Source organism: Rhodnius prolixus, unplaced genomic scaffold (genome assembly GCF_049639745.1).
Source record: "Rhodnius prolixus isolate KJV_2025 unplaced genomic scaffold, Rpr scaffold_4, whole genome shotgun sequence".
NCBI lineage: Eukaryota > Metazoa > Arthropoda > Insecta > Hemiptera > Reduviidae > Rhodnius > Rhodnius prolixus.
Genome location: NW_027411614.1, coordinates 45250615 through 45264396, shown reverse-complemented (window position 1 = coordinate 45264396; position 13782 = coordinate 45250615). Strand labels below are relative to the sequence as shown.

The 13782-nt window shown below is 35.9% G+C and overlaps 1 protein-coding gene across 6 annotated transcripts in view; it reads right to left on the bottom strand.

Annotated features, from left to right (window-relative positions):
* LOC141455655 (uncharacterized) overlaps window positions 1-13782 on the bottom strand; it is a 140742-nt gene that overhangs the window by 61592 nt on the left and 65368 nt on the right. For all 6 annotated transcript variants that reach the window (XM_074130892.1, XM_074130889.1, XM_074130890.1 and 3 more), the window contains one exon: window positions 3227-3265. Coding sequence is in view for 5 of the 6 variants with exons in the window: in XM_074130889.1 (XP_073986990.1) it covers window positions 3227-3265 (39 nt within the window). In the remaining variant the exon portion in view is untranslated. The remainder of the gene's footprint in view (window positions 1-3226; window positions 3266-13782) is intronic.

Here is a 13782-nt window from a genome sequence, read left to right as displayed (position 1 = left end):
TAGAGAATCGAACAGTTTGGTTTAAATCAGTGCTTCCCAATCTGTGGTCCGCAAAAACTAAAATATGGTCCGTGAAACACTTAACATTTTAAAATAATAATATATTTATTTGAATGGGACGGTGAATGGGACGGTGAATGGGACGGTGAATGGGACGTCGAGCGAGCTTAGAGCGCCTAAAAACAAGTCCAAGAGTCGACTAAAAGCAAACGATGATGTGCGTGTCGCTTTGAGCAGTCTCATCAATCCCAGGATTACCCATCTTGTTAAGAAAATGCAAGCTCAAAAAGCACATTAATATAACTGAAAACATAATCACAATGTTAATTGAAGTTTATTTTTAAAATCTAAAAGTAGTTTATGGTGATATTGAACCTTGTGGTCCCTGCTAACAACAAAAATTATTAAAATGGTTCCTGGTCATAAAAAGGTTGGGAACCACTGGTTTAATTAGTTGAGGAAGATGACATTGTGTTATCTCTTTGGCAAGACTAAAGGATACTGTACAGTGCACAAAGATCTTCGGAGCAAAATCAATAAATCAAGGAACCAAAATGGCAATATTAGCCCACATCTAGACCTGCAAGGCGCCACGGTAGCCGAGCGGTTAGAGGCGAGACCTCCGAAGCTAATATGTATTGTGGTACTGGGTTCGATTCCCGGTCTTAGGCCTTGGATTTTATTTAATGGTTAATAAAAGAAATTTACAGTAAATTATGTTTGCTAGTCGCCTCCGTCCACGACACCTAATTGGTAGTTTGACGTTAAGCCCCGCCTGAAAAAATAGGCGATTACTTTACTTTACTTTACTTATAGACCTGCAAAGCTTACATGCATTGTGGTACTGGGTTTGATTCCAGGTCTTGGCCTTGGATTTTATTTAATGGTTAAATGAGAAATAGTAAAGTAGGTTTGCTAGTCGCCTCCGTCCACGACACCTAGTAAATGGTAGTTGGACGTTAAGCCCCGCCTGAAAAAATAGGCAATTACTTTACTTCACTTTACTTAACTACTTTATCCACATATTGGATCTGGTACCCATACAATAACCCGTTCGAAGAGTAACAGTGCAATTCCTCGAGCATACCACTTGCTCCCAGTAAGAATATTTACCTGGAAAAAGAATTCAGCCATTCTGGGAGACTAGCAATTTAAAGATAATAATCACTGGAGCGATCCCCCCTATGGTAACGCAATACCTTCCCCCACTTAAGAGACGCTTAAAGAACCAAGGATTTGGTTTATTAAACTTAAATGTACGAAAGAAATGGTAAAGAGTAAATTAAGTGCAGAGAGTTAGGTAAGGCAAACTTCTCTTCGCTCTCCCCAGAGATAATACCAAACTTTATAGAGTTAGCACAAGGAGATATATAGTTACATCTAAGACATAAATGCAATATCTAGCTGGGAAACTTGTTATGACAGCCATATTATGAATGGGGTGTGCCGCTGGTCCTGGAGTAGCAATTTGATATCAACTCCCAAGTACACAACTTCAGCCCTGTACAGCCACCCTTCACGCCAGCTAAACCTAACTAGGTATTTCGCTCTGTTAGTCTTATAACACAAACCTCAAGAGGAATTTTTTTTTTGAAGAATGTCCAAGAGTTTTACCAATTTCTATAAACTTTTGAGTACTGAAGGACTCAAGTTGGTCCTAAACTTTGATTAAGAGAACTCAAAAGTGGGGAAATGGGAGTCCTCTCTCTAAAGCACCATTTAGGTGTAATATAGGTCCTCTTGCTTTCATATTACAAGGGAGAAAATTTAAAGGGTCGTCAAAACTCCCGAATTTTTAGAAGGAAAACACATAACCAGGTTTAGCAGTTTCATTTCATATCATATAATCTAAATTCCTTTTTTCTTCATTATTCTTATTGTATTATTATTATTTTTAATGAATTAAGGCGCGTCAACATCTAAGGTTATTGGCACCCGCAGTTTTTTTCAGTGTACTGCCGGCCTCCAGACAGTGCTCTCTCGTTACAGACAACACTGTCCATCGCCGGAAAGTGAGCTGTAAGAAGCTCCTAGGAAGAGAAAATCTAAGAGGTCAGCAGCTGGATTCGAACCCGGGACCTCCGCGTGGGATATTATTATTATTACTATTTTTTTTTTAATGATTTAAAGCGCGTCAACATCTCAGGTTATTGACGCCCGGAGCTTCTTTTCAGTGCACTGCCGGCCTCCGAACAGTGTTCTCTCGTTTTATGGCATTCTGATGAAGGATGAGGAAGTAGGTTAAATATGTCACATCAATGTAAAGTGTAGTTTAGCAACCTGGATAATGTTTTAGCCAGACTGATCATGTTTTAAAAATGGAAAAGGGCAAAAATGTATGGTAATTTAGAAGATCGAGATTCGAGATATTAGTGAGAGAAAAATTATGTGCCTGTATGTGTTTTACTTCCTTCCGGTGTTTTTTTCTCGTTACGGACAACATTTTCGATTGATGGGTACAGTGGAACTGAAAGCGGCTCTTAGGTGGAGAAAAACTTATAGCAGGGTGCTGGTTTCGAACCTGGGCTCTCTGAGTGGGAGACAACTGAGCTAATTCCTTCCAGAGAATCAACAACCTAAGAATACAACTAGAAACTAATCCTTCCGAAGAATCAACAACCTAAGAATACAACTAGAAACTAATCAACTAATCAATCAACTCCCTCCAAAACGCTGGAACCCAACTTCTTCCAATCAACCAAATAACGATCTATTTAATCCATCCAATTGGATGAAGTACAGCCACGCAAAATTTCAGGAAACTTAAAAGATGTCTTCTCCACCTCAAAAAACTCGTTTAGGCTTTTTTTTTTTTTTAATGCATAATCAACCTTACTAGGTAATCCTGAGTAAAATCTTCAGCTTTCTGGTGCCGCTAAGTTTTTAGTGCAGTACTTTCTTGCCCTTTTCCACGATCCAAAGTTATTCACCAAGAGTATGGACATTTATCATGGGCAAAAAAGGTTCCTACGCCTTTTTGCCAGAGTGTCGCTCCTCATCTCATCTCACAAAATCGTGAATCGTGAAAATCGTACTTTAAAATTCATTAGAAAATCCACTAATATTTTTGTACTTTTATGATCAGAAGCTCCAAAAAGATGATTAACAACTTGGTTGTCAATTAGGAGTTCGGAATACCCATTATACTGTTCAAGTGAACCCACAAAATGGTATAATGTACGCACAACATACACTAAGAAATGTTTTAATTAAAATAAGTACTCACCCTTTTTGCGGAAGTACAGTTCATTCTTTTTTCCGTTTTCTGAAACAGAAAACAACGTTTCTATAAAATTTAGGATTTATTTTTCTTAAAATTAAGACAATAAGTTTGACCTACTTTAGAATGATAATTTCTCTTAGTCGTATTTTTGAAAGGAAGCGGATATTGGAATCGCATCGATTTCTTATTTCGATTTTTCACTGGAAATATCCGTTGAACTATTTCCTGATTACCGAAAAGTGGATTTTTATAATTTTGTTGTCTATATATCCAAGGGAACTCCAAAAATGAAAAAAACTCTAAAAGTTTAAATATGATTCTCACTTTGGTGCCATCAGGGAACGTTTCGAGGCCCTGCTGTACCAAATTAGCTCTATTTTGAGAAGACATTGTGTGCTTATTTATTTGAGACTATCCGCTCGATTTCCAAAATAATTAAGAACAATTAATCTCCCTTGCAATAACCTCGTTTTAGTGTAGGTATAATATAGCAGGGGACATATGTTCGTAAAATTTCGAATACATCAGCTCCTTAAATATGAACATATACCAACAACAACAACACGACTATACAATCTTTCAACAAGGAGTATGGCGGAAGAAAGATCATCAACTTGTTTATTCTGGTAGCGTGGAGAGCTTTACAAACTGCTTCAGCGTTTAGCCTCATCTAGTCCGCACTGCCAAAGTTCTCGGATATATAAAACAACATATACATGTGGGTATACAATCGACCTAAATTGCGCACAGTCATGTACGCTTTTATCTTCTTCAACATCTACAATGAAAAAAAAAAGAAAAAAGAAGATGTTTTTGATGGAGATTGTACGTTATTTCTGTTGGAGTTCTAGCAAAGTTAAGACTCGATATTTTTTCAAAACGGAAGCATGGAAATAAGCAGAGTTTCATTTAATGCAACAGGTAGCAGAAATTTTATTTCCTAACTTCCGATTAGTTACTGTAACACCCGGCGAGTACTGATTATCATGGAAATTAATGAATCACATCAAACTACAAAAAAAAAGTTTAATTATATGATTTTGAAACGAACACAACGGATCTAAATTGGGTAATTACTTCAACAACTGGTAATATCCGGTAATATTGGTTTCGAGGTCTCCTAAATTCGAAAAAAAATGGCTTTAAACTTAAACTTTGGAACACTAATTGTACCCATGTTTGTTCCTTTTTATTTATAACCTTTATCCTGGAAAATACGATTAAGGAGAGTTCTGAAGTCTGGAGGATGTTCCCTCTAAAGCGAGATTAACATGCTTGGAAATAATGCAAGTGGCGATAGTCTTGAGCCTTTAATTTTACTGTATCTGCGTGTAAAATAATTGACGTTTTTTAGTTGTTCGTATAGAAAACTAAATCAAACTAAAGCTACCACGTAACCGGAAATAAATTGCAAACCAATAAAAAATAATTTTCCCCCAAAATGACTCCATCACTAATCATACAACAAAAAGTCATCAATTTAGCGTTAAGTTTAGATTTTATTCTCTCATTTATAATCATATAATTTCGAAAACTGAAATTAATTACGCATTAGGGCGTAACCTCCTGTGGTGTTATCCACCTCGCACGCACAAAAACAAAACACAGCCAAAAGTCCAACTTCCGCTCACACATACGCACAAACAAGGATTCTGTATATACAGGAAACTAGTATAATTCATAACTTCGATGTAAATAATTTAATAAAATGATTTCCCAATTACTATAAGCTAATAATACAACTATGATCGATTACTCTGTATATTCCGATTACAAAAAAAAAAAAAAATCGATTCAATTTACACAATTAATTTGCGCTTGAGTCTGACGAAAACGGTTTGCGTAACGATTGGCATCTAGAGATCGGAACAACACCCTCATATTGTGCACTTTATTTTCTCTATTAAAGTAACTCCGAAGGCTCTCTCTCCTAACGACGATTCACAGTATAAAGTGTGATGCTGCGATCAAGTGGCCATAGGCACCAATATGGCGAAGAAGAAGTATTAAACCGGAAGATCAGCCTGTCGAGAATTTCTTTCAACCTACCGCAATCTTCACTAATTTCCTCAATAATACAGCTATATTTTTGAGACATATCAAAACCATTCTTTGTATCAGTACAGCTTCTTCTGAATGATCTTTCTAGCTATATAATGGGGCAATCGGTTTTCTGGTGACTCTTACGTTCTTTAAAATATGTATATTTAAACAGCAACTGCCGAGTATAAAGGTAATTGGTGGGGGAGGGGCGTAGAGACAGGAAGTACAAAACGTTTCTTAATGAAGAATCTGTGTAATTTTGCCACTTCATCAAAAGGCTTAAAACCCCAAACTCTTGAACGCTGGAACCAATTCAAATACAGTGTATTTGTATACAAAATGTATTCATAAATACTAAATATACATATGGTGTGTGTGTATGTTTGTGACCAAGTAGTGAAAACTACTTGTCTGGACTTCCAGCAACTCGAAATTAGTATTTTCAGGGAAATCTTAATGTCTCAAATATACAGTCTCAGTACAGTTAAAAGGGATAAATGTACACAAAAAGGGATACGATAAACATACTCGCTACTAAGTATATAATTGCGTATATACTGATCAGCAACGTTCTCCAGCAATGCTAACCACATTTGCAACAATAAGAAAAGTAAAAAATTGATAAAAAAGTAGAAGAAAGAATAAGACTATCAAGAACTTATAATTTACGATTAAAAAAGTTTTTCCATTTTCTTTCTCTTTCCCAAGGAGGTAGGGAGAAAATTTATTATTACTATATTTTAGTTATAATAGCTCTGTACGTGAAATGGAAATTATGGGTGTGAGAGAATTTAGAGGAGAACGGAAGTTGGAAAAACTGGATGCACTTGTAAAAAAAAATTGGAAGAGTCGACATTAAATTCGGGATGATGGAGGTTAGTGGTGGGGGTGAGGGGGAGAGAGATAGAAGGAGAGGGAAGCTCGCTCAAATAGAGAGAGACTTTGCCCAAGATCTACAACCTTCTATGTTGCCCATTCCGCCAAAATATTGTCCTAATAATTTACCATAATTCCCAAACGAGAGGCCATTACTCTTAGAATTTATGCCATTAAAACAGGAACAATGGGAATAGCCGTCGAATAGTCTGCTGTGTGGGTGTTGAGTAACTTTGTGTAAGAGTGGAATCCCGACAAAGAAAAAGATGAAGAACTAAGACTTCTTTTGTCATCAAGAACCCGATTTTAAAATTGCCAATTTTTTTCCAGATCTATTGAGGACCCTCTAACTGACACCGGTTAGGACTCACCCGGTGATGTACAGTCTAATTAACAGTAAGAATTCAATAAGTCTTCATCGACACCTCATCTACCATCCCAAGTAAAGAATTTGCGTAAGGTGCATAAGATTTCAGTAATATTTTTGGGGCATGAGCCATTCATTTTCAGAATACTTGAAAGGATATCATCTAAAGCTATTCTTCCACTTCTTTGGGGTCTTTAGTTTACGCCCTCACTTCTTTTTTTGACCCAAGTAATTCAAACAAGAAAGTGCTCATTTCCATTTCTAGCCTGGATACTACCAAAGTTTTAGTTATATTTTTTCATCCATATCCCTTTTTCCTAAGTTCTTCACGCCATAGTTTCCATTCTATTGCAGCTTCTCTTCGCTGCCGGCTATCCACACACTAGGCCATCTGCATTTAAGTTGTGGATAGTTCTAACTTAGTATTTAACCTAGCGCAGCGTTTCCCAAAGTGTGGGTCGCAGAAAAATTCAGCTGGGTCGTGGCAAAAATTGTAAAAACACAAAAAAATCTATAAAATTTTGCTCTAAATTTAATATTTTTCGAAACTTTTTCAAATTCTGCAGGTGGCAACCTCCTTTTCCTATTGGACCGTTTAAATTCGGATGCTCTGATTGGCTGATTTCGATTCGTCATTCAGTGCCTTCTGTCGATATCGAAAAGGAAGAAATGCTTAATCTTAGTGAACAAGAAGTTGATAATTTAATTGAAATTTAATGCGTCACCGATCTTAAAAAAGTGTTTGAAACTGTAGCACTAATTAATATTTGGTTGCGCTGCCAAAAGGAATATCCAAGCGTAAGCGAAAAAGCGATACAATTTTTAATGCCTTTTGTCACCACTTATACGTGTGAAACTGCGTTCTCAGCCTTGGTGTACTTAAAAAATAAGTATCGAAACAGATTGGATGTCGAACCTAATTTGAGAATAAAATTAACATCATTAAGTCCTAATTTGATATTACTATGTGATGAAAAACAACATCATCCTTCGCACTAAGGTCAAAATATGTAAAAACAAAAGTTACTTTAAGTTTTAAATGAAGATAATGGATTGTCTTTAATTACTTATGTTTTTGTTATATAATTATTTTGCAATTTTTGTGTATTATATAAACAAACAAATAACTTGAATTTTGATTTTTATTAAAAAATAAAATTTGTTTTGTAAATAAATGTTTTTTTTATAAGGTGGGGCGCGAAAAAATTTAAAATCTCGTACCGGGCCGCGTTCAAAAAAGTTTGGGAAACGCTGACCTAGCGTAAAATGATTTTAACCTTCTCTTGAGCGCCTTATTCATTTCTTTATTTCAAAGAGGGATACAGAGGCAATTTTGCACTGTACAAGACTTAACACCAAATTTAATTTCTGTTAATACAGTGTGTTCAGGCAATTCAGTACACTTAAAGGCACTTTAGAGGGAAATCTTTCCATTAGAGGAAAACCTTCCTCCCCCCCCCAATAAAGCCCTTCAATCGATTTTCCATGCAAATGATCTCATTAAAAGTCGTAGATCTACATATTAACAATTAGTTTATTAAGTTTGTAGCATCTTGGTACCTATTTTCGCGTAAATCGTTTCAGTGACTTCCTTCCGTTTTGTTTTGTTTTCCTTTCCGCCCTAAAGATGACCTAGGAACGCCACTAAACCAAGCGTAAAAATCAAACTTTGGGCGATTTCCAGTTTTTTCAGTTGTGCTGACAAAATTTTTCACAATCGCAACACTTTTCTCTAATCCTGTGATAGTACGAGAAATTAATAACCGTTTTTTTTAATATTTTTGAATTATTAAACAAACTCCAAATCGAACAGTATGAAAATGTAAACCTTGAAGGGAGATAAAGGCGGCGAACAAAAGATAGAAGGACCGGTGGACAATACCCTGTGCCCACTAACAATACCTCCGCCTCACGCACACTAACATAACTCTACTAGTAATACATGATTTTAGAGCTATTGTTCATTTTGGACTATATAATATATATATATATATATATATATATATATATATATATACGGAGATGAAGCCCCAATTCTATGAATCTCTCTCCTTTATATTTATGAAACTCTTTTATGAATGGTGAAGCGAGCGGCTAGCATAACCATTCATTTTACATGGCTCCAATTTTGATAAGAATAATGGGGAATTAAATGAGATTATATAAGGGGAACAATAAGGAGGAGAGAGGGGGGGTGGCACAAGCTTTCCACTTGGACAAGAACAGAGATTAAAGGGTTGAGAATCTGGCCGAACATAGAATGAAGAGGAAAGGGAAAAGATTAAAGTTTATATTTTATCTCTATTTTTTACAATATCTCAATATTCTAAATTATTAATATTTTGTGAGGAAAGTTAACTTTACACTTATTAATATAAGTGAGGAACCAATGATTGATGATATGTGACTGAAGCAGGAAGTGAGAAGGATGATTTGTGGAAGAAGAGAAACGTAAGAAGGCTAGGAAGTTCCGTTTTGGAAGGAAAGTGGGGGTTGTGAAGAGTGTGAGCTAGAAGTGTTTCCGGTTTAAACGGAAGGTAATTCATTAGAGGGAATAAAATAAAAATATAGGATGCAGCGAGACTCCATAGATTCGATTTTAGTTCTTAATTACTTACACAAATACTATCACAACTACACTACTATTTACACCACATCAAATAACGAAGTAACATTCAGAGACCATTGTGTTGTTCTAGGAAGGAATAAGTCAGTACGCAGCGCTCAAGATATCCGTTATCTCATGGAAGGCACGAAGCAGAATGTAGAAGAAGAGTGACTGGCATGACGAAGAAAGAAGGGAAAGAGGCTGCGCTGTTCCTCAAATTGTTATTGGGAAAAGATAGGGCTGCATATTTCCACCAAATTGAGGCGTTAGAACCCTCACGGTAATTGTACATACCAGCCCTCATAACAAAATAATGGTTAATGTGCAAACAAGACCATAAAAACAATAAATAAATAAAGGGAAGTTAGGATGTGCCACCACCTGTAATACGGAATAAATCTCTGCCATTAAAGTAACCAACACTGAATCTTGAACTCATTATTAGCAAGAAGCCTTCCGCACATGGCACAGCCTACTACAAAGAGAATGTGCAATAGATTAATGGAAAAGATGTTGGGCGTGCGGTTCGTATCTACTCAGGATCAACAAAAGGTCCTCTCCTCTTTGCGTAGATTGCAATGAGGAGGAGGATTTCAAGACAATATAAAAATGTGATATGTCCACGTTATGTAGTAGAAAGGAAACGAATGTTTGACGACATATACAGGTATTTAGATGCACCATTTCGCAACGAAGACATAATATTCTCCACCAACATCTATGTGCTTTAGTCTATAGCAGAGCTAGCAATGAAATATGAATGTATTTAAACGTTATAGAATGAATGGAAGAAAATGATTAGAGAAGGATTACGGTGATTTTAATTTAGGTTAAGCTATAAGGATGGCAGGAATATAGAGTACTGATCCATCCACTAGTTGTAAGGTTTATGTAAATAATTGTGTAGAGGGATGAATGTGTGAAGGGAATGTATTTATAAGTAAGAATGGTGAGTGAGTGAGTGATTTCTAGTGATAAGCACCTAGACGATTGGCTATATGGCGTAAGCCAATGCCAAAAAAAGCCCCCCCCCAAAAAAAAAAGATGGAAGAATATACCAGAAGAGTAAGAAATAAAGATAGGAAAAAAAAGTTAATGGAGGTTGAAGAAAATACGGAGAAAAGAACATTAATGATAATACTGTCACGGTCACTTCAACGAACACCTTCAGAAGAATGGCTCCGAAAAGATAGCCAGTGATGGTGAGAAAATGGACCAGCTTGAAGACGAGAGAAGTACGTAGAGGAGCACACAAGATTACGGGAAGTTGTGATGGGATAGAGAGAACTTTTGGGAGCACAATCGACCTGACAGCAACTCTGTAGAAGTACAACGCTCTCTTTTAAGTAAATAAAGTAAGTATGATATGTGTGGCAGACTTTGGAATTCAGCTTCCATTTATCGTCAGCGATTTACGGTGACTAGATGGAGTTTTTGGTTTTGTGTATTTTTGTTTGGAAGGTGGTTAGCATACTGGACACCCATGCGGAGACTCTGGATTCGAATCCAGACGACGGCCATTAGATTTTTTGTTCCTTGGAGCTTCTTACAGCTTACTGACTGATGGACAGTATTGTCTGTAACGGAAGAACATACCGGAGACTGGCAGTGCACTGAGAAAAGATCCAAGAGCTAATTTTGAAGGAGCATTTTCTGTTGAAACATTTTATGAAGTAACTTCGCAGTACAAAGTCGTAAGTTTCATCTAAAAAATATCTGAAGCTGGATAAAACGGCACGATTAGATTGTGGTCCAAAATATACTATAAATTGTACGAATTGAGTCCTAGCTTCAAAACCAATCAATTGGAAAACTCGAATCTTGGAGTGTGAGCCACAATGACGAGTTAGCCACAAATTTCTAAGAGTTAGTCCAAGACCAAAACTACTGGAACAAGGATAGATGAAGTAACTTCTCTCACACTCTCACTCCCTCTCTATCGCTCCCTTAATCCTGGGCCACCATGTCCGCCCTTAAAGATAAGACAAAAGAGTATTAAAAACAGGAAGCTGTAGTCTGTAGTCCACAGAGGCGCAACCGAGAGCCACTAACAGAGTGTTGAAGAGTGGTTGGTAACATTGGAGGTAATTTTCCGCCCATTACCGCTCCCAGCAGTGGGGCTCGCTCAGATGGTCCTCCTCCATTCTTAGGAGAGCGGCGGCCCATGAATAGAACCCCGCCGTCCCCGGCCACAAACCCGCACCTTACAGACCTTCATCTAGTACATCCAAGCAGCCTCACTCTAGAACTTTATCCCTGCCCCCAAAGAAGTAATTCTTTGGCATTATCTTGTCCCACCTCCTCTTCTCTTCTCACCATCCAAAAACAGCATCATATTTTTCCGCTCAGATGGGTCTGCGCTACAAATTTTTTTTTTCGTTTTTAATTCTAATTTCTTTTTCATCCATTTTTTTTTAATTCCACCCTAATCGACCAGCCTGTAATCAAGTAACAATGCTTGTTACACCTTCAGAAGAATGGCTCCGAATAGATAGCCAGATGAGATGGTGAGTAAATAGACCAGCTCGAAGACGAGAGAAGTACATAGAGGAGCACATAGGACTGCGGGAAGTTGTGATAGGATAGCGAGAACTTTCGGGAGCACTAACCCTTCGTAATGTGCAGGCTGTCGATTTTTTTTACAAATTGATCTATGCCTCAATATAAACTCAAAAACCTAAAATTACAGAAAATTTAATTTTGATATATTTAGCTTAAACTGCACGATAGGAGCCCAACAATAAACTTAACGTCAAAAATTTAAATACCACCGCACTTTATTTTGCCCCCCCCCCCCAAAAAAAAAACTCCTACAAGCTTCTTTAATCCTGATAACCTTATTTATGATATTTTCCGTGGTAAAATGCTACTAAAGGACGTCCTAGCGAAGAGAAGAGAATTATTTCCTCTAAAGTGTTATCTAACTACAATGTATTTTCATTTCACGGAATCAGAACTCTAATGTGTCAATAGCGATATTTACCGAATAAAATTGCTTTACAAAAATTTTCTTTTTCGTAAAATGAATCGTGTCAGTTTTCGTACAAGACAATTTTTAAGGTTTTAAACAATTTTTGATATTATTAGAATAAAAAATAAATATTAAAAATTCAAAAAAAAAAAATTATTCTTAATACAAATCAGACAAGCACAAAATAATACATGAGTAAGGTAAATTAAATTTCCACAAAGTTTAATTAACATCAGCTGGTCGAAATAAAGAGGATTTCTTGTAATAAATAATAAAGTAATAAATATTCATGTGAATAGCAGCAAAAAAAAGTATCTATTTTTTTTTTTTTTTGGTATGAATAAATAAATAGAAGAGAGAGAGATACTATAGAATATGAATACAAATACATTGAAGAATATTCATGACATAATATTCTGATCTAATAAATTTCTCATAATTCTGTAAGCCAAAAAAGATGCTTCAAAGCATGTGGTTGCCTAGAATTGTCTGGGTGAAAACAACAAACACTTTCAAAGAACGAATAATAATAAGTAAAAGACTTTTCAAGGCTTAATTAAGCCAGTAGTATAAGATTGCAATGTTATAATGATAATAGTTAAAGAGATATAGGAGGTTAAAATTTCAATCCTCTATTTCTCTCTTCCTATGGTTCCGATTTCAATGAATTCTTTACCGAATTATATACAATAGTAATCTCTATAACAGATATAAACAGCAATGTTCTAACGTTAATAGTTATTTAGATATAGGAGGTTAAATGTTAGAGGTTTTGCAAACTGTTCAAGTTTCAAACCTCTATTTCTCTCTGCCTATGGTTCTGATTTCAATGAGTTCTTTACCGAATTGTAGAGAATAATAATCTCTATAACAGATATAAACAGTAATGTTGAATGTTAATAGTTATTTAGATATAGGAGGTTAAATGTTAGAGGTTTTGCAAACTGTTCAAGTTTCAAACCTCTATTTTTCTCTGCCTATGGTTCTGATTTCAATGAGTTCTTTACCGAATTGTAGAGAATAATAATCTCTATAATAGATATAAACAGTAATGTTGAATGTTAATAGTTATTGAGATATTGGAGGTTAATCTTTTGTGGTTTTCCAAATTGTTCAAATTTCAAACTTGGGTTCAAAATGGGTGCTTTTGACATGAATTTTTGGGAAAACACGGGAAATAGTAAACCTGGACGATACTCCAATCCTTTTAGAAAGATGAAGAAAGTGGGATGAAAAAAAATCATTCATATTGGGATTTTGCTTGTTTATCTAGCCGTAACTACAAATATTACAGAATTACTATACAAATATCATCTCTGCCAAGCTATCGAATAAGTGGGCGAGTTTGTGTGGTAGTATTAAGTAAACCCATGAGACAAGATTTGGACTAGAAATACATTCTCTAATAAGATTACAGTTCTACTCTGCAGACTTCTTCCTGTACAATTTAAGAATAAAAACTGAATTTCTTAGCAACAGTTTATGATGGTGAATCTTCCAAAATGTACGCTGCGCTTGCTTCGTGGATGGTTCTCGTTTGCACCACACTTATGCAGTATTAAATAATTAGAAATTTATATTTGTTCTCGCAACTGGCTGGCATTTTAAAACAATATCTGACTTGAATTCCAAACTAGGGGGTGAAGAATAGTCGATTTAGAACAGGAAAAAACTAAGAACAGGAGATTTGAAGA